Below are 20026 nucleotides of genomic sequence, written 5' to 3'. Positions count from 1 at the left end.
TGTAGGTGTTATGGAAAAACCCTAGATCCTCACCGCAAGTTAAAGGGATAGTTCCCCCTAAAATCAGGGCTCTGAACCGGTTCAAGGAACGAAAACGAAAACCGGAAACGAACGAAATTTTAAGAGGAACAAAAACGAAAACAAAATCAATTTGAATCGTTCTGAACAGAAACGTTAATTTGAAATGACCATTAACCGGTTAATAACGTTATTTTATCGTTCTTTTAATATTTTAATTTGGCAGTGACCAATAATGAATAGGGTAGTACGGCATGTGACGTTGACTTATCAAGCGTGAGTGAAATGCCCGCACACCATCATCTATGAATCTACCGGGAAGCAAGTCAGTGTAGAGCGCGCATTTTCATGCCTCAAGTACATTTCTTTCCCCGCTGAGGTCTACAATGAATGCGCAGGTATTGGAGGACATTCTTTTCGAACGTTTAAATAAGCAGTACGGACTTTAAGCTCAAATAGACTGATTTAGGCTAGTTTATGGATTCCGTTTAAGCCTATCCAAGTAGGTTACTAGCATCTATCAAACATTTTTCCTATAACGTTAGTCTTTCAGATTGCCAATACAGGACAGGTCAATGTTTTCTATATAGACGGTTGATTCTTTGTATTAAATGGTATGTTATATTGCATTAAATGATCAAGCTTTATTAGCTGACTGAATTTGATTATGTGATGCAAGGACGTATTGCGCAGTGTTTGCTTTGAAATTAGCAGTTGAAGGTGCATTAAAAGAGCAATGGTTATCCAGTTTATTTATTCTTTATTCATGCAATTTTTAAAACAAGTCGTGTTGAAAAAAAGTTATGTACAAAGATTATCACTCTTCTGAAAAGAATTAGGCATAAGAGGCCACTTTCGATTGTCTAACGCTCCATTAAAACAGGTCAATATTTGTCCCGCTGTTTATGCTTTGTAATTAATGCATGTATTTCTGTTGTGGTTTTAAAAATGTTATGAAATAAATATTCAAGTTTAATTACCATGCGTTATATTATTATTGAGTGAAAAATAATTCTTTATACATATTTGTTTAAAGTATAGGCTAAATTAAAATAACGTTATTAACCGGTATTTTTTCAAATCAAACCGTTTTCGGAACAGTAGGTAATGTTTATTGAGGAACGCAAAAACGGAAACGCTATAATATCGATTCTGCTCGGAGTGAACCGATTGATATTTTTTTTCCGTTTTTAAGCCCTGCCTAAAATAAAAATGTAGTCATCTTTTACTCAGCCTGGTGTTGTTCTAATGCCATATTCCCTTTTTTTATTTTTCAGACCACAAAAGGAGATAAAAATAAATAAAAGGGTCCACTCCCACTTGTCCATTTAATGGCAGTGAATGGCAACCAGCATCAAACTTTTTAAAATGGATGCAAAAGTACTACAGGCTGATCCCATGTGACGTTCGGTATATTCCAAGTGTTCTGGGGGTATATGATAGGGTCTGGTGAAAAACAAACCAAGATTTAATGAATTATTTAATGAAAATCCTGCCATTGGCAGCAGTTCACTGTGAGAAATCGAGATGAGCAAAAACACAACATGAAATAATTATTCTCTGAAGTGCATATATCTGTTGTGTTCGTCACATCAAGTTATTGCGTTCACATCGGTTGACGGCTGATACTTTTGCCTCTTTAAAGCCTAATGCTGGTTTCTATTCACTGCTATTATATTGATGAGCGTGAGCGGGACTTTTATTTGTTTTTAGAAATTCTCCTTTTGTGGTCCAAAAAAGAAAGCAGGGCATTTCATATCATGGGCATCAGAACAACACTTGAGTGAGTAAATTGTGACTTATTTTTCATTTAGGGTGAATGTAGGCTTGTACATGAGAGTATCTTTCCTCTTACCACTTGTTTGCGTCTCTTCTCAGTAGGAGTTTCATCTTCTACGATCAGCTCAATTCCGGCTTCGCTGCGCAACACTTCTTTAAGGTCCTCCTCCAGATTTGGTGTCGGAGGCTTAAGAAAACCAAACCAAAAGACACAAACGTCATCTCAAAGCATCAAAACTAGAATATCAAACAGGAGGTCAACCCTCAGTGAACTGTATGTTAGCTTTAACCTTAACATGGATAGCTGGCCTTTAAAAGAAATGAGCCTTCAATTATAAGAGAATCTCTCACCAGTGGCCGCAAAGGGCCATATTTCTCCATGGCATTTTTAAACGGAGTTGGCGTACGGGGTGTCGTATCCAGATCAGATTTGTGATTTGGTGTGATAAACCTACCGGAGGGGAAAACAAAGGTTTAGCAGAGACATCCAAACTCAAATTATCTGAATGTGAAGGAAGGCTGAGACATACATAGAGTTTTCCTTCTGTGTGAGTGGGGTTTTGTCCCGGTGCAGAGGTGTCGTGACGACCGCCTTCTGGCTGCAAACAGGCGTGGATGTGAGAGAAGGATTCTCCAGGTCCAGCGCGTCTTGCTTGGTCCACATATTAAGGAACTGTGAAAATATTAAGATATTAAAATTAAAGGCTAGGTTCTATAAAAACTACACAAGTTAACAGCATATAAGACTACTGATCCTTGTTGAAGAAAATCTATTTTCACTTCCATGCATTAACCCGTGCGATCTTATGATCGTTTGTCTTTTTCAGTTTAGTTTTTTTGATCATTTTATCATTGTTAATGCCAACTGCATAAATAGTGGCACAAGTGTGTATTCTTATAGACTTGGTCGGCATTACTGGGAACGCCCACAAAACGTCATTTGTTTAAGCCGTGAGGGAAAACAAGCTATTAGAATGCATGCACGTAGACCTTGTTAGACGCTTTATCTTTACTCATTGTAATGATTATGATTTATTTTTGCTTGGTTGCCATGTGACGCTCTGCACCACTAGTAAGTTAAAAAACCCTGATCTGAAGTTTTATACTGCCAAATAAACAGACAGAGCCGTTCGTCAATTCCGAAAGCCTGTGCAATACGTCCATAACAATTAAAAATTTGCACTACATGATGCTGGTATTATTGTAAAGATAAAAAAAAGAGAGATTTCATTAATTGCAATGACAAAAAATTGTTGAACAAAAACGTCAATCACATACCCACATAATGCGTGAGGTTATTAATGTACAAAACATTCAAAAGTCTTCTTTATTTCATGATGGGAAGGGCTGGGCTCATGCTTCATGCTGATAGTCACATTATATGTACATTTCTCATAAAAAGGCAGGTGCTCCCACAAATATTACACAACACAATAGCTAGGCTACTTCATAAATCACCCAGTCTTTTGATGAAGATGGTTGCTATAAAAAGTAAATAAAAAAAAAAGTTTTTTTTTACAGAGGCCTGTTTTACAGAGGCAGCTATACAAAACAGACATTTGTGTGCTTCCAATGCACAAAGTGCAATCTCTTAAAGGGTTAGTTCACCCAAAAGTGAAAATTCTGTCATTAATGACTCCCCTAATGTCGTTGGACACCCGTCAGACCTCCGTTCATCTTCAGAACACAAATGAAGATATTTTAGTTGAAATCCGATGGCTCAGAAAGGCCTCCATTTGTACAATGCACTGTGCACTCTCAAGACCCATAAAAGGTACTAAAGACATCGTTACAAAGTCCATCTCACTACAGTGGTTCTACAATAACTTTATGAAGCGACGAGAATAGTTTTTGTGTGAAAAACCTCCCCTAAATAACAACTTGTATAGTGATGACCGATTTCAAAACACGGCATCATGAAGCTTCGAAGCGTTATGAATCAGCGAGTCGATTCATGTTTCGGATTGCGTGTCTAACTGCTTAAATACGTGACTTTGGCGATCCAAACCGCTGAATCGACTCACTGATTCATAACGCTTCGAAGCTTCATGATGCGGTGTTTTGAAATCGGTCAACACACTGGGAAACTGCTTTGCGCTGTCTTTTGCTGTTATTTTTGTTGAGAAAATGGAAATTTGCGTGCTTAATCATGGTTTCACCGATATCTATGGTTTCACCACGGGGTTTTTAGCTTTTCGATGACGTTCGCGTCGGGTAATTACGTCACTTCAAAACGTTCCCATGGTAATAGGGGGAAATGGCGGCTCTTGTGTGAAGTAAACAAAAAATTTTCAACTTTCTGCTAATATATATGACTTTTTTGCAACAAAAATGCGGGGATTATGAAATCATGCAAGCCCCGCATATTTTGCACGTGGAAATAGGCAATTTATGCAGCGAAAGTGCGGCGTATTTGAAAAAATGCGGCCCCCGCATAGATATGCGGACTTTGACTGATTATGCATTAAATCATGCGATCGCATAATCACGTTTTTCTAGAGGGACTGATTGAAACCCATTAAAGCTGCAATTTTTAATCCCAGGGCCATTTAACTATAAAATGATGCAGTCATTGTTAATAGGCTTTCATTCTGTTGGCAAGGCTTTAGAATTTAATCTTTTTTACCAAATGGTGCCATTTTCGCCTATTTGGCCTATAAAGCAAATACTCACTTTATTCCTGTTTTCTGTTTTTGCATATTATAGAGCCAATCGGATAAATTATGCAGTTACAATTGTGTGTGTGTGTTGGCATGGATGTTAGAGTGTGGTTTGTATGCATGTGATAAAATTGTGTGTTTGATTGTGTGTAATTTTTGACAGAAAAACTACTGTAAAAATCACAAATCCAATCACTGACAACCAATCACTGACAACTTCACTTGGTACTGCACACAAACTAAAGCTTACTGAAAGCAAAACATTTTTACCACAAATTTGGAACACAACTTATTTAGATTTATGGCTTTGATTTTCTAGCAGTTTTTGAGTTCAATAGGTAAAAATATAAAATATATATTTTATATAAAATAATGTTCTTCATTTTTTATAAACCTCTATAACTTTTTTTATTTCACTTTTTAAACTTTAACTTTAACAATAATCTGCCACAGGTCTTTAAAATGAAACCAAACTTATGTCAGTTTTAGAACATGAACATATTTGTTCTCGATTATAATTTTTTTAATTGACGCACAAGGGATAAAAACGTAATGTAATGGCAGTGAGGTGAAAATGCATCGGCAGTACCTGTGAAGGAGAGAAAGGCAGGATTTTGACGGGTGTGCTCTTCGGGGTCATTGAGTCGTTGGGGTCTGGTGAGAGGGCGATGCGCCGGCGACTGCGGCGGCTCAGGATGGATGGAGGCGTGGCTCCGCCAGGTGAGATGGGGATGAGCTCCCCTTTACTGCCCTTGCTAAGCTCCTGCAGGGTGCTTCCCTCCAGACGAAACTGCAGCAGCTCTGAGCTCTGGCTCTCCTCCGGCAGGTCGAAGTCTGACATCGTACACCAGCCCTCCAGATCCTGGTGGAAGAAATCAATAGCAGTCAGGCCTACACTCACTTTGCATCCCGTGAGTGAATCTCTTTTGGGGACACTCTTGCTCTGACATCCCCAACTAAAATTTTTAGTTATACATTGCTGGAAAGAGCTTGCATTTAAAGCTGATGAAATGCGCACTCACTACGCAAAGAAATCAACAACTGCATGACATCTCATTCACATACTCAGTTTACATAGAACAAGCACAACAGGGCTGTCAAAATGGCTGAAAACTAAATTTGAATGTTATACTTAATTAAAGAGACACGAGAGCGAATCGTGATCAAGATGGTCCATGGACACGAGAGCACAGAGCGGATCATGTGATCAAGACGGTCCAGAGACATGAGAGCACAGAGCGGATCATGTGATCGAGTTGGTCCAGAGACACGAGAGCACAGAGCGGATCATGTGATCAAGACGGTCCAGAGACATGAGAGCACAGAGCGGATCATGTGATCGAGTTGGTCCAGAGACACGAGAGCACAGAGCGGATCATGTGATCGAGTCGGCGCAGACCAGAAAACATAACGATCGTGTTCTGCACAGAATGCTGTATTTTAAAGCGATATGGAGGAGATTAGGAGGAAACTTCGGCTTTACCTTGCTCAACGGCTCTGGACGAGCTGTGATATAAACATAACGCTCTTGGCCGTTTAAAAAAAGGGGAGGAGCTGTTCGATATGTCAACACATTGAATAATGCTGCGCGTTTAAAGGCACTTCAGTGGGACTTTAAAATGAAAATACGGTCATCATTTACTCACCCTCAAGTTGTTCCATAGTGTATGACTTTCTTTCTTCTGTTGAACACAAAAGATGATACACTGAAGAGTATTCGCCATAAGTTGACTTGAGTAGGCCATCTGTCAGAGGCTAGTTATTTTAGTTTATAACGTTTTAAACAGCGCAAATAGCCCTTATATGGAGATGGTTTGGGTGTGTGTTTTATGCAACTGACTAACCTTGAGCACGGGGCCGCTAATTTAAAATACTCCAAATTCACCGGTTGCGTCCGAAAACCTAGGCAGCTTACTCGTTGCCTTGCTGCCTTATCAGACAACGGCATTTAAGGCAGCATTTGTGCATGAAGGCACCTCACGAAACTAATTTCGGACAGACTTCTTAGACAGTGTAACCGTTTAATGATCTACAGCGAAAAATAAGAGAGCTTTGGTAGGAGCTAAACAAATATTTAATTACTACATTAGTCATTTCTCGCTAGCAATGACATCAGCAGTAGAAAATGTTGGTATAAAAAAAAAAAAAAAAATTCCTTTGCACACAAACTGACCAGCAAACGCAACGGCCCAACTTTATATTAGGTGAAAAAATAATAAACAAATAAGTACAATGTACTTGCTGTGTTCAAATTGTATTGCAAAACACTTTTGCTGATATTGAGGTGGGATACGGGTAGGGTTAGGGACAGGTGTGTTGGTAAGGGTAAGTTTAAGGGTAGGGCTAGGTGTAAGGGAAGTGTCAACTGTGTAATTACAAATGTAGCTACAGAAATTAATTACAGATGTAATTAAATGCAGGTATTTTTTAAAATGGAAGTACAATGTAAAAACATGTATGTACACAATAAGTGCATTGTATCAAATGATTAATTAAAATGTTAGTACATAGTAGTTAAGGCCACCTTATATAAAGTGGGTCCAAACACAACTTTCGGACGCTATCTTTTTTCCCAGCTCAACTGTCACAGAATGGAAAGCACAGGACTGTGGGATAACAAAGGCAGCGAAGGATACAAATTTGCTGCCTTCAAAAATCGATCAGATGAGGTATCTCAGGTATCTTCGGCTGTGCCTCGTTGCCTTCCGGCCTTGAAATGTGTAGGCAGCATTTTCCAGATTTCGGACACAGCCACTAACATCAGAACGAGGTTAAAAACAAATTCAAGTGCTTACAAACGTTTTGTGAATCAGGCAGAGATTTTTTGTGAAGTTCTCATGTGCGTACAAATACGACCAAACGGTATACGGTAGACCCGTTGTATTTTCACAATAGTGTGCATTAAAAAAGCAAGCCCTAATCTTAACCTTAAAGTAAGTACATGTAGTTAATTAACATCACGCATTACTTAGTTGTGCAAGTACAAGACCCCTGAAGGTGTGCTGTGGTATCTGGCACCGAAGCGTTAGCAACAGGTCTTTCAAGTCCTGTGGGTTGTAGGTGGAGCCACGGTGAATCAAACTGGTTTTTCGCTCGATTGGACTGAGATCTGGGGAATGGACCACTTGCTTTTGTTCTTTTGACCCATTATTTATTTTTTATTTTTTTACACATATCGTTTAATGTTTTGAACTGAAAGAAACCCTTAAAGGGTTAGTTCACCCAAAAATGAAAATTCTGTCATTAATTACTTACCCTCATGTCGTTCGACACCCGTAAGACCTCCGTTCATCTTCAGAACACAAATGAAGATATTTTAGTTGAAATCCGATGGCTCTGAAAGGCCTCCATTGGCACAATGCACTTTACACTCTCAAGACCCTTAAAAGGTACTAAAGACGTCGTTACAAAGTCCATCTCACTACAGTGGTTCTACAATAACTTTATGGAGTGACGAGAAAAGTTTTTGTGCGCAAAAAAACCCTAAATAACGACTTATATAGTGATGACGATTTCAAAACACGGCATCATGAAGCTTCGAAGCGTTATGAATCAGTGAGTCGAATCATGATTCGGATCGCGTGTCAAACCGCCAAACTGCTGAAATTTGGCGATCCAAACTGCTGAATCGACTCACTGATTCATAACGCTTCGAAGCTTCATGAGGCCATGTTTTGAAATCGTCATCACTATACAAGTCGTTATTTAAGGGTTTTTTGCGCACCAATTTTTTTAATAGTTTTATTATTTTTATTCTTATGTAATTTTTTTTTTTATATCATAGGAGCCCATTTGATGGGCTGAACGATGTTACCGGAAACTCCCAAGATGTAAAGTAGAACGCAGAAGTAGTTGTGCAAGTAGTATATTTGGAGGCCAGAGCAACACCTTGAAATTATGTTCCTCAAAACATTATAGAACAATTTGTGCAGTGTGACAGGGCGCATTATCCTGCTGAAAGATCCACTTCCACCAGGGAACACCATTGTCATGAAGGGGTGTACCTGGTCTGCAACAATGTTTAGGTAGGTAGCACACGTCACATCCACACCAAGGGTTTCCCTGCAGAACATCACACCTCCACCGGCTTGTCGTCGTCCCACAGTGTCTCCTGATGGCATCACTTCTCCAGTTAAACAGCACACACGTACAATGCTGTCCATGTTACGTAATAGAAACGGACCAGATGACCTTCTTCCACTAGTCCAAGGTCCAGTTCTGATGCTCACGTACCCATTGTAAGCACTCTCATGTGCAGTAGAGTGTGATGCACTGTGTTTTGACACATTCATCCTCTAACCATCATAGGGATGTCATAAATACCAGTACTTTGGTACCAAGTACCAGCGCTTCAGACTAACTAACCGCAAAAAAGACAATTTAAATATGAATCCTGCATGTTCTGTGTGAGTGAATGGCACAAACATGCGGTTTCATTTCCCCCACACACACACACGCGTGACCCTCGCTGTGTTTTCAGCCTCTGCCATCTCAGTATATGAGGACATGCATGCATGAACTTCATCTCCAGAGCTGCTCTTAGAGTCACTTCAGGAGCATTTTACCGTTTCATTTGAGTAAAAACTATCGTCACATCATACACCCACAGAAACTCAAAAGGTCTTCACGGCAACCCGTCAAAATAAAAGTTTGGTTTAACAAAGAAACATCTTAGGCTACTGTTGTGCAATTTAATAATGAACTCACCCCATCCATGAGCTCCATCACCTCCTTTAGTGTTGGGGCCGCTGATGGAGAGAGGAATCCAGAGCTGTCCATCACCCAAGTGGACACGTTAGAGTCTCCACCTTCACTTTTGGGGGTTGTTGGAGCTTTTGGTGTCTTGGGAGAAGCAGTTTTCTGTGGAGCATTCGCGACTTTCTCCTGTGCTTCAGGATCCTGGAAATAAACAAGTGTGTAAGTCATATGCTTATTTGTTAAAGGGTTAGTTCACCCAAAAATGAAATTTCTGTCATTAATTCCTCACCCTCATGTCATTCCAAACCCATAAGACCTTTGTTCATCTTCAGAACACAAATTAAGATATTTTTTGATTCGTGAATAGCATCAGAGACTGACATGGAAGAGAAGAAATGGTTGATTCAAGTCATTATTTTTGTTTTTTGCGTACTAAAAGTATTGTCGTGGCTTCATAACATTAAGGTTGAACCACTGGAGTCACATGGACTATTAATATTTTTACCTCCTTTCTGGGCCTTGAAAGAGTTAATTAAATTGCTGTCTATGGAAGAGTCAGAGAGCTCTCAGATTTCATCAAAAAATATCTTAATTTGTGTTCTGAAGATGAACCAAGGTCTTACGGATTTGGAACGGAATGAGGGTGAGGAATTAAGGAAAATTTTCATTTTTGGGTGAACTATCCCTTTAAAATCACGGTTTCTCAAATGGAAGTTCGGTCATTTTTAAAAACAGAACTGGTTCTAAATAGGATGTCAGAAACAGGCCTACAACTGACCTTGTGTTACATCATTAAGACTTTGTTATTAAAATCAGAATGTTTTCATGTTTATACCCGCTTTAAGACGTCGCCTGGTAGTCCCTCACTGGCTCCATCATAGCAAAACTCCCCCTGCAAAACCCAAATCATCAGCGTTAAACTGAAAACCTGATCAATGCTTATAATGTGCACTCAAGGCTGAAAGTACCTGCTCTTCAGACGCCAGCTCTTCGCCGTCCGTCTGCTGGAGCACATTAAGTGTGGTGTCCACACCGGTGTAAAAACCCGTCTCCACCTTACGCTTGATGGTAGAGTTCCAGTGGTTTTTCACAGCATTGTCTGTTCTGAAAAAAATATATTCAAAAATATACTCAATTTCACTTATACCAGACATCTATCAACTTCCAGACCCCTTCATGCCATTATGTTAAGTAAAAGGCCTTCCAGTATAATTGCACCTTCAGGCCAGTGATTTCTATAAATGAAAACTTTTACGTTGTTAGTAATATTCAATACAACCACTTACTGGATTGAAGCAACCTATGCTTACATTTTCCATGTTCACGTTTCTACATGAAAAATCATGTGCGAGTCTTTTGAGGCTTATTTGTTCATCTCTCAATCATTGTATTGCATTGTTTAAAACTACAGAGCTTAGATCATAAAACTAAGCATTTAAAGGTGCAGTGTGTAGTATTTATAAGCGTCTATTGACAGAAAAGTAAAATAATAATTTAATTGAATGAATTCAGTGGTGTGTAAAGACCTTACATTATGAACCGTTACGTTTTTCTTACCTTAGAATGAGGCATTTCCATCTACACACCCTAATCCCCTTACAGTTTCTACAGTAGCCCTAAACGGACAAACTGCTCAACAGTGCGCTAGCTACTCTCAGCTCTCTTAGACGACATCTTTGTCCTGTGTCGTAGCTTCTCTACGTGCTTCGAAAGGAAGGGGTGAGCGGTTGCAATTTACAACCTCAAGGCAAGATACGGCTAAAATTGACACACTGCACCTTTAAGTATCATCTAACTAAGACAGGGGTCGGGAACCTTTTTTGACCAAAGAGCCATTTTTTCATTTTTGGTTAATGCATTTTTCCACAGAAAAAAATTATATTAAATTATTATTTAAAAACATGCCTTTTCCCCCAATAAAATTTCAACAATAGTAATTATTAGGTCCATAACTAAAAACAAACACATATGCAGAAAACAATAAATAAGTTGCAATATGGAATTAATTGTGCAGGGCTTTGTGAGGTTGAGTTATAAATCCTCTTTGTGTGTGTGAACATCTACTGTGTTTACGTGAATACTCAACTTGGCATTTTGATATATTTCTGTAGTCTATTAATTCGACGTGCAGCCGAGGACAAAGCTGTGCTTGTCCGTGTTGCGCTCGGAGCGCGTGCACAACATCCTGTGAGTAATTCAATTGTCTTTCGCGACTTATCACGCTTTTATCATTCATTTTCGTCAACTGAAATCTGCGTGGATTATCATAAATACACATTTATTTATCACAAGGGTCTCTGCGGCAAAAGCGAAAGTACCCGCGGGTGAAATGTTTCGAAATGTCTCTTTCCACAACAGACCACCAGTTTCAATAAAAGGATATATTAAAGTTTTTATAGCCTACTTTTATATTTTCGCTGCTGTTCTAAAAATGGTTTTCGGTTACCTTAAACAAGCTACAGCTGCTTGAATCCCCGAGCAGAAGCTGTTACCACAGAAACGCAAGTGGTTATTGTTTGCTGTCGCGACTCGTGACACTCGCTAACAGCACTGAACGCGCACGGCCGGTACAACTTGAATATTAGTTATTATCCTACGTTTCATTAACTTCGGTAGGCTGTACAACAAGGGAATTGTAATTGGCTGCTTTTTTTCTGCAGAGAGCGGATCTCTGTTGATGTGTCTAATTTTTTTTATCGATCATTTTAAGGGTGAGAGACCTGAGCCACATTATTTTTGTCAAAGAGCCAGGTGTGGCTCGCGAGCCATAGGTTCCCGACCACTGAACTAAGACTTATTATTGGCAGATATAGTGACTATAGTAGTTAATGTTAGCAGGGCTAAACAATAAGGACTGCCCGATGGCACGGGGCCAGTGTGAAAGACACTTGGGCCAGTTGAAGGAACTGTCACTTGCCTGATCGGGCCAATGCTGCATTTTCGCGGAAGTTGGTAATTTGCGCATTTTTATGCCATGCCAATTTAAATATTCCAGTGCACCTAGATGCAAAAGTTTGGTACTTGTTCGCTGTGTACAAGTTGTGCATGTGCGCAGCAACACACATCTAAGGTGCGCACCCAGAACAGTGCACGAATACTCTTTCCTGTCTTCCTGAGCTTGCACAGACAAAAAAATTGTCAAATTGACCATCTTGTCATATATATATATATATATATATATATAAGCATCTGGACCAAATTGCATATTTTTGCTCAGTTTGGGTCTCTAAATAAAACTTAAGTCAAGTTATTTCATGTCAAGTTTTACAGGGTTAAAAGCCAAGTAGGCGACTAGTTGATTATGAAAGTAGATTGTTTTGGGAATCTCTCAGATCTACAGTACATCTAGAGTGTGCTCACCTTCCAGGCAGCAGTTTGGCGATCTCAGCCCAGCGGTTTCCCAGCACACAATGAGCCTTGTAGATGATGAGATCCTCCTCTGGCGTCCAAGAGGACTTCTTGACATCTGGATTGAGGTGGTTGTGCCAGCGCTCCCGGCACTGCTTTCCCAGACGGCCCTTCAGGTGCTTGGCCACCATCGCCCACTGCTTGTTGCCGTACTTCTTCACAAGCTCAATCACCTAGACACACAACACGTTCAAGCATGGCATCGCACACATTTCGATGGCTACTCTGATTGTTCAGGATTGCTGGTTAAGAAATTGCTGTGCAGATTTCCATTTCCATGAAACACAGCAATCTTTAAAGTGCCCCTGTTATGCTTTTCGGGGTATTATCTTTCATGTTGTGTGTTTGTGACTGTAAACGGTCTACAAAGTTTCAAAAATCAAAGTGCAGATAAATATTATTTAATTATTTATTATCTACATTTTGAAAATGTATAATCAAAATGAAAGATTACCTGTCCAGCAGAAATACAGCCTCTTGAACTCAAATCAAACGGGTGCGCCAGGGTTGCCAGGTTTTCACAACAAAATCCGAAAGCCCAATTGCTACTCAAAACTAGCCCAAAACAAGCCCAATCGTGTTTCTCCGGTAAAAATCGCGTTTGGGGGGTAAAATATGTGTCTTTTTGGTAGGGCTGCCTGCTAAAATTCGCTAATCCCGGGGTAAAATATCACATAATTGGGGTCGCTTCAACCCGCGGACATGAAAAACAGCCCGCGGCAACAGTGTTTGAAGTAGCCCGACTTGGCAACACTGGGGTACGCGCATTTGGGCAGATCCTGTAGCAAAAGTGGTGGTAGCCATGGTAGCGAGAGAGAGTGACAGTCGCCCAAGCCAATCACTTGTTTCGGCCCGAACGAAAATAATGAGCGGTGTTTATTGCAGATTAAAAAGTCACTCGATTTTTATACTCTCTTTTTCAGAGTACTTACATTTTAATTATGTATTGACATATAACGAAAGTTTAAACAAATTTGGACAAAAGTGTTTTAGATCATTCTTACCTACCCTACCTTTAAGCATATATATATATATAAAATAATATTATTGATATACAGAGTGTAGAGTAAAAAAAATGCTGACCACAGTTAAGATTTTTCTTTTTTTCTATTTTTGTTTATTGACAAACATTATCTTTAAAGCACTTTAACTTTGCATTTGCAGTCAGCAGAGCCAAATGTTATATCATTACAGTTCTAGATTTTACTATAGATATTCATTTTATATATAGATTCTATTTATATGAATAATATTCTACTCTATTAATATTGATTTTATTAGTAACAAATAAATCTACCTCAGTTTTGATCAATTGTTCACTTGTTTGGGAAGTGTTTGTCATGTTTTGACAATAAAGGATAGTTTAAAACCACAATTAACTGTCTGTTTTCTACATCTTTCACTCAGGAGCATATAGCAATAAAGATTTGACATGTATTGTGCTAATTATCGGTATCGACTGATATGTAAACTTACATCGTGATCATTTTTTTGGGGCCATATCGCCCAGCCCTAATTTAAATCAGTTCATGCAAGTACAGTGAGTACAGTAAAGCAACGAGAATATTTTAGGTGCGCCAAAAAAACTAAATAACTTATATAGTGATGGCCGATTTCAAAACACTGCTTCATGAAGCTTCGGGGCATTATGAATCAGCGTTCAACAGAAAAGATTTTGGTGCACCAACAATACTCTCGTTACTTTATAATATTAATATTGAAGCACTGTATTCACATGAACGGATTTGAATATGTTTTTAGTACATTAATGGATCTTGAGAGAGGAAATGTCATTGCTGGCTATGCAGGCCTCACTGAGCCATCGGATTTCAACAAAAATATCTTCATTTGTGTTCCGAAGATGAACAAAGGTCTTACGGGTGTGGAACGGCATTATGGTGAGTAATAAATTACATTATTTTCATTTTTGGGTGAACTAACCCTAAAGCATAATTAGAGGCTTATAAGCCATTTAAAAGGCTGGTGATTTTTGACTAACACCAAATTAGGTAACAGATTTTAAACAGCACAGGGGTAAATTACAGGATCATAGGAAGCCTGAATGTGGATTGCAATACAAAATAAATTGTGTGTGAATTAGATGCTGCGATTAAGAGACTTTTCGGTGAAAACACACCTTCTCATCCTCCTCTTTGGTCCAGGGTCCTTTGACAAGATCAGGATCCAAAACTTTGAACCAGCGATGCTGACACTGATGCTCTGATCGGCTCTTTATGTTAAAAACATGGACACTTTTAAGGCACATTAACATGGAGATTTTAATGTGGCGACACAAAGGTTTGATAGAACAACAAAGCAAGGAATATCCCATCACTGAGGTAAACATACTTACAGGTAAAAAGCCAGCAATGTATTTCCAATCATTTGGTCCAACGTTCAGCACCAATTTCCGCAGCTTGTCATCCTGAAAAAAGCCAATAAAAGCATATACATTTTTGACAAAGATCTTTCTGATTGAAGCGGGAGACCATGCAACAGTAAAAAAAAAAGTGTTTTTAATCTTTCATCAGATCAATTTTGCCCATCCACTGAAAGTTCAAATAACCAAAAACACATTAAAAAGGACCAGAATCTACATGATTTGAGCGGTTTAAGCATTTAAATAGCATCTTACTAAGACATATTATTGGGAAATATATTGGGCCCTATTTTAACGATCTGAGCACATGGTCTGGAGCTCATGGTGCAGGTGCACTTAGGGCGTGTCCGAATCCACTTTTGCTAGTTTAACGACAGGAAAAACGTCTGGCGCGCCCGGCACATGGTCCGGAATGGTTGTCCCTATTCTCTTAATGAGTCATGGGTGTGTTTTAGGCATAACATGCAATAAACCAATCAGAGTCTCATCTCCCATTCCCTTTAAAAGCCAGTTGCGCTTGCACCATGGCGGATTCGCCATTTACATGAAAGAATTTGCGAGTTGAAAGAATGAACACCTTTTATTTTTAATATTTGGCATCTGTGTGCTGCTGCCCTGTGTGTGTAATAGGGATGAAACGGTATGGAAATTTCACATCACGATTATAGTGACACAAATTATCACGGTTTTGTTCAAATGAGATGAAAGTGTTTCAAAAGAACAGATGCGCACACTGAAAACATTTCAACAAGTTTTATATTTGAAAATCAACAAACAACAAATAAATCAAGCAGCTCTATGCACTTTTCTAAGATAGATTATATTCTGTGGGATTTCCTTCCTCCTTATAAATGGCAGTCGTCAATAGCAACGTATAATGCATAAAAAATAATAATTTGGTGTAAATATAACCTCTAATATTATCTCTGTAAATATATTCTCAAGCAATATTCTCATTATTGTTCTATCAGCTATGACATTTAAATCTAGCATATTTTGTGTATGAGCAAATACAGTGTCCTAGTGAAATGATGCATATCCATATTTTCATATGATTTGACAGTGCATTTTATTAAATGTCAAAAATCCAAAAGGTGTGCATCATACATGACACCTAGAAGAACATTTTACAGTAAGTTTTATGACTGCAAGTCGTTCTCTTCAAATGCTGTTGAAGTTAGAAACGTGTATATCAATGCTGTATGTAATTTTAGAGACGGATCTCGAATCTCATATCAGACGCGCTGTGGTTCTGCTGTGTTTGTTTGAAACTATTTTCGCTGCTGGAATAGAACAAAAACAGTCAACCACTGTACGACAAATGAATCTCCTGCGCACGTCGCAGGCACATCTCTGCTTTGAGTGCAGATTTCAGTGGGTGAGAGCGCGCTCTGAACAAAACTCCGGCTAATCTGAACGCCTCTGATTATTAGACATTGCATTCATAAACTCAATAGAAACACGTGTGATTGGTTATAATGCGCAACGCGATTATAACAGATGGCTTTTGAGAAGACTATAATAAGTTCAACCGCCCAAGTGGCTAGCGGGAGTGACTGTTACACGCCACAACCGAAATACACCCGCAAATGGCAGGTGTTAATGTCATGCCCTGATTATTATCCCTTAAATGTCACCCTAGTCTTGTCTGAAGAACTTGTTCGTTCGTCTTGGTCTTAAGCTTCAAGTTATTATTTCCCAGACGAAGTTTTAGTATTGAGGTCAAAGTCCACTTGCCTTGCATTCGCAGATTTGAGGTTTTTCCCCCTATTACAGTGACTTTATTCTGGCATGTTCTGCAGAGAGGGTGACCAAACTCGATTAAGTTTCAGGGTTTTTCCTGCATTGACATTTTTTTGGCGGCCGCCAAAACAAATTTTTGTCCCGCCAAAGCCTAATTTGATGAGTCATTGTGATTTATGAGTGATGTAGAATAGATGCTGCGCTTGTGACAGAGAACGATCAGAGAGCTCCTCCTACGCGCACACTCTCTGGGTCTTCAAAATAATCACTGTGTTAGCTCTCTCATATTTCACATATTAATCCAAATCAAAAGGTTCGGACAAAAGGTCAGACAATTTTTCCCTAGAATTACCGCTGGCTGTGAATTGCGCTCAAAAAACATTGACTCTTCTCTGACCAGCTGACATAAAGCATACTTTCAATAAAAGTGAAACAAATTATATTCAGTTATGAAGTGTTTTCTGTGTGTTGACTTCTTTCGCGATGTTCTAACAGACGGGACTCGCACACGCGTCTGCTAATGTCCGATTCGTGACCTAATGGCTCCTTTGAACCGAATAATTTTAACGACTGGTTAGAACAACTGATCCGTCCAACACTGAACTCACGAATCAGTTTATTAATTTACTCAGAACGCATCTGAAATGAGAACACAAGTGTGCTTACACAATTTAGCAAGAGTGGATAGTAAGAATTATTGTTAATGATCAACAGTATTTTAGCTTATTTCTGTTGACAATGTGTAGTAAAGTAAATAGCCAATCATTTAGACTGGAGTGAGGTGAAACCAGAACAAAGTTGTTATTAGCTAGCTGATCATTTTTATTAAATTGCACATGGCAGAAAATTAGGCTATTTTTTTTTTATGCTACTTTTTAATATTGATATGATTATATACCAAAACAATTATCTGTAAATAGTGTAAAAAATGAGGAACAAAAGAAACAAACATCGATGTAAGAGATCATGCATAATAGGAGATATCAAAATAAGATGATCAAAATTACTAGCATTTTTTAAATGTATTGTCAGTATTGCGCTCGCAGATCACGTGGGTAGGGTGTGTGTGTGTGTGTCAATCACCACCGAAGACCATTTTTGACCCAGGAAAAACCCTGAGTTTCCCTCAGGACTTTTGTAAAAAGTCAAAATATGACCACACCTCAGATTTGGTCCTTTTAGAAGGCTGAAAAATCCTCCAGCGCTGTCACTGCCTTCTGCCATTTCTTCTCATTCAAAAGCGTTGCGCGCTGCACAAGCCTGACGCTGGCAGGACAGGATTTACCGCGAGTTTTCAAAAGCGTGATAATCACACGCGGTTTCAATGATAATTCAATTTTAAACGATATTACTAATCGTCAGTGCATTTTATCGTGGTTTATCATGAAACGGGTAATCTTACCATCCCTAGTGTGTAATAAGCAGAGTGTACGCACGTTGTGCACCCACCTATAGGCACATATTACAAACACACCCTTTAAAAAACACAAGAAATACTGCGCTATTGCCTTTAGACCAGGTTTTTGTTGGTCAATGGCGCAGTTTTTTTCAGTTCCTCAAAATAGCAACGCTCCAACAATGCGCCTGAACACACAAGATTTTCAGACCAGACGCCCATGAGTGAACAGATGGCGCGAGTGCATTTGCTATTTAAACAATGTGGCGCTGGACGTGAAAATGATAACTGTGTCAGCCTGATACACTTGTGTCGCACCTGGCGTCATTGTACCGGGTGTATGATAGGGCCCAATGAGTGACGACTGATATTTATATGCATTTTATGTAATTAATCTGCTATACTGATAAAAATCTCAATGATTTTGTCTTTTGAAGACTTCTTATTAATATATAAACTTGGACTACAGCATGTTTGAACTTTCCTTTTATCATATTTGATGTGCGTTTATAGGTGTAAACATTAGTCTGATGGGTTTGGAAGGACATGAAGGCAAGTACATTTTCATTTTTGGGTGAACCATCCCTTTATCAGTCCAAAAAGTAAAAAGTGAAAGGTGTTTTACATCAGCCTCTTTTTTAGTGGGTTTTAGTCTCTTTTTTTTTGCGATTCATAATGTGAAGTGGTTTTTGCACTGATTCTTTATGGAGATGTATAATGTTTCTACTACCGAAGATTTCGGCAATGTAAGACCTCCAAATCATACCTCCTCCTGGGTCCACTTCACTTTCACCTTCCCACAATCCTTCTGATCGGCTACATCGGAGTCTGTGTCCTGACACATGGCCTCTTCCTCATCCTCACTGTTAACACAAACACACACACATGAATGTTAAGGGCTGGCAAAACAGCACTGTCCACAAATCAGCAAACACTGGCAACAATGTGCTGAGGTACACTGACACCCTTAGACAGGGCAGTGTGTGTTTGCCAGATAATGCTCATCAAAAATAACGTTATTACAATGTACTATAACTATAGCAGTGATAATAAAACCACTTCCAGGGATCAAGAATGGAGCATATGTAAAGCATCACCTTCAAATAGTCTAATATTCTCAATGCATATGCCAGTTATCATCCAAACTTACAAATTGCAAAGGTTTGGGTTAGTCGGTGACATTGCAAACCCTGTCTGACTGTAAATCGGTGGGTATAAATGCTGAAGTCGCGCGACTCTCTTTGTGCTATTATATTAGGCGGGTTCAATGCATCGTTCACAAACTTCATGTCAACAATCTCTACAAAGGCCAATCATTATTCTGAATGCATCTTTCATGCCTTTTCTTGCCCTAAAGTAAAATACTATCACACAATCATATTAAGCATACGAGAATAATAAACTTTGGGTACTTACCCGCGCGCCCACCACGACATTTCCCTAATGTTTTATCAAAACGCACCAATAAAACAGACCTTTACTAGGACACAGCTCATGCAGCAAACAAACGCAAAAACATCTGTGATGTTAATGAGATGGTCGATCAGATACAGTGAGCGCTTTCATTAAAGAGCGCGCAACAACTCGCCAGCTAAACATCTACTGCTGCGCGCCCAAGTTTCTATCTCGCGCTTCTTTTTCTTAGCCATTCCCGCGAGTGACGTCAGCGAACACAAGCTGCGCGCGCACCTTCTTGAGCTCAGGACGCAGTGCGTGCGCGCTCGGATACACATGGACGCGCTTCTCTAAAAAAACAAAAATGATGTATGTTGTAAATCACACGAAAGCGATACAATTTGTTTTAATGTAGGCCTACTTTAAAATGACAAAAATATGTCAGAAAAGTATATTGTAGGTATTTGTTTTGAATATATTTTATAAATCACTAATCATTCGTTTAAATTCGAAACATGCAGTCCAAAATATCTTAGAAAAGAATAATTC

The 20026-nt window shown here is 39.1% G+C and overlaps 1 protein-coding gene across 1 annotated transcript in view; it reads right to left on the bottom strand.

Moving 5' to 3' along the window:
* mybl2b (v-myb avian myeloblastosis viral oncogene homolog-like 2b) overlaps positions 1-19750 on the bottom strand; it is a 29585-nt gene extending 9835 nt beyond the window's left edge. Inside the window, exons 1-12 of the mRNA XM_079843925.1 lie at positions 19499-19750; positions 18849-18945; positions 14917-14988; positions 14701-14793; positions 12516-12736; positions 10124-10259; positions 9991-10047; positions 9165-9356; positions 5047-5319; positions 2328-2470; positions 2149-2248; positions 1874-1984 (exon numbers count right to left, since the gene is read on the bottom strand). Coding sequence (XP_079700051.1) covers positions 1874-1984; positions 2149-2248; positions 2328-2470; positions 5047-5319; positions 9165-9356; positions 9991-10047; positions 10124-10259; positions 12516-12736; positions 14701-14793; positions 14917-14988; positions 18849-18945; positions 19499-19518 — 1515 coding nt within the window. The 5' untranslated portion in view covers positions 19519-19750. The remainder of the gene's footprint in view (positions 1-1873; positions 1985-2148; positions 2249-2327; positions 2471-5046; positions 5320-9164; positions 9357-9990; positions 10048-10123; positions 10260-12515; positions 12737-14700; positions 14794-14916; positions 14989-18848; positions 18946-19498) is intronic.
* Between the last annotated feature and the right edge of the window lie 276 nt (positions 19751-20026).

Source organism: Gobio gobio (assembly GCF_949357685.1).
Source record: "Gobio gobio genome assembly, chromosome: 19".
Taxonomy (NCBI): Eukaryota; Metazoa; Chordata; class Actinopteri; order Cypriniformes; family Gobionidae; genus Gobio; species Gobio gobio.
Note: the sequence above shows the minus strand (reverse complement) of the source record. Positions and strands in the feature narration are given on the sequence as shown.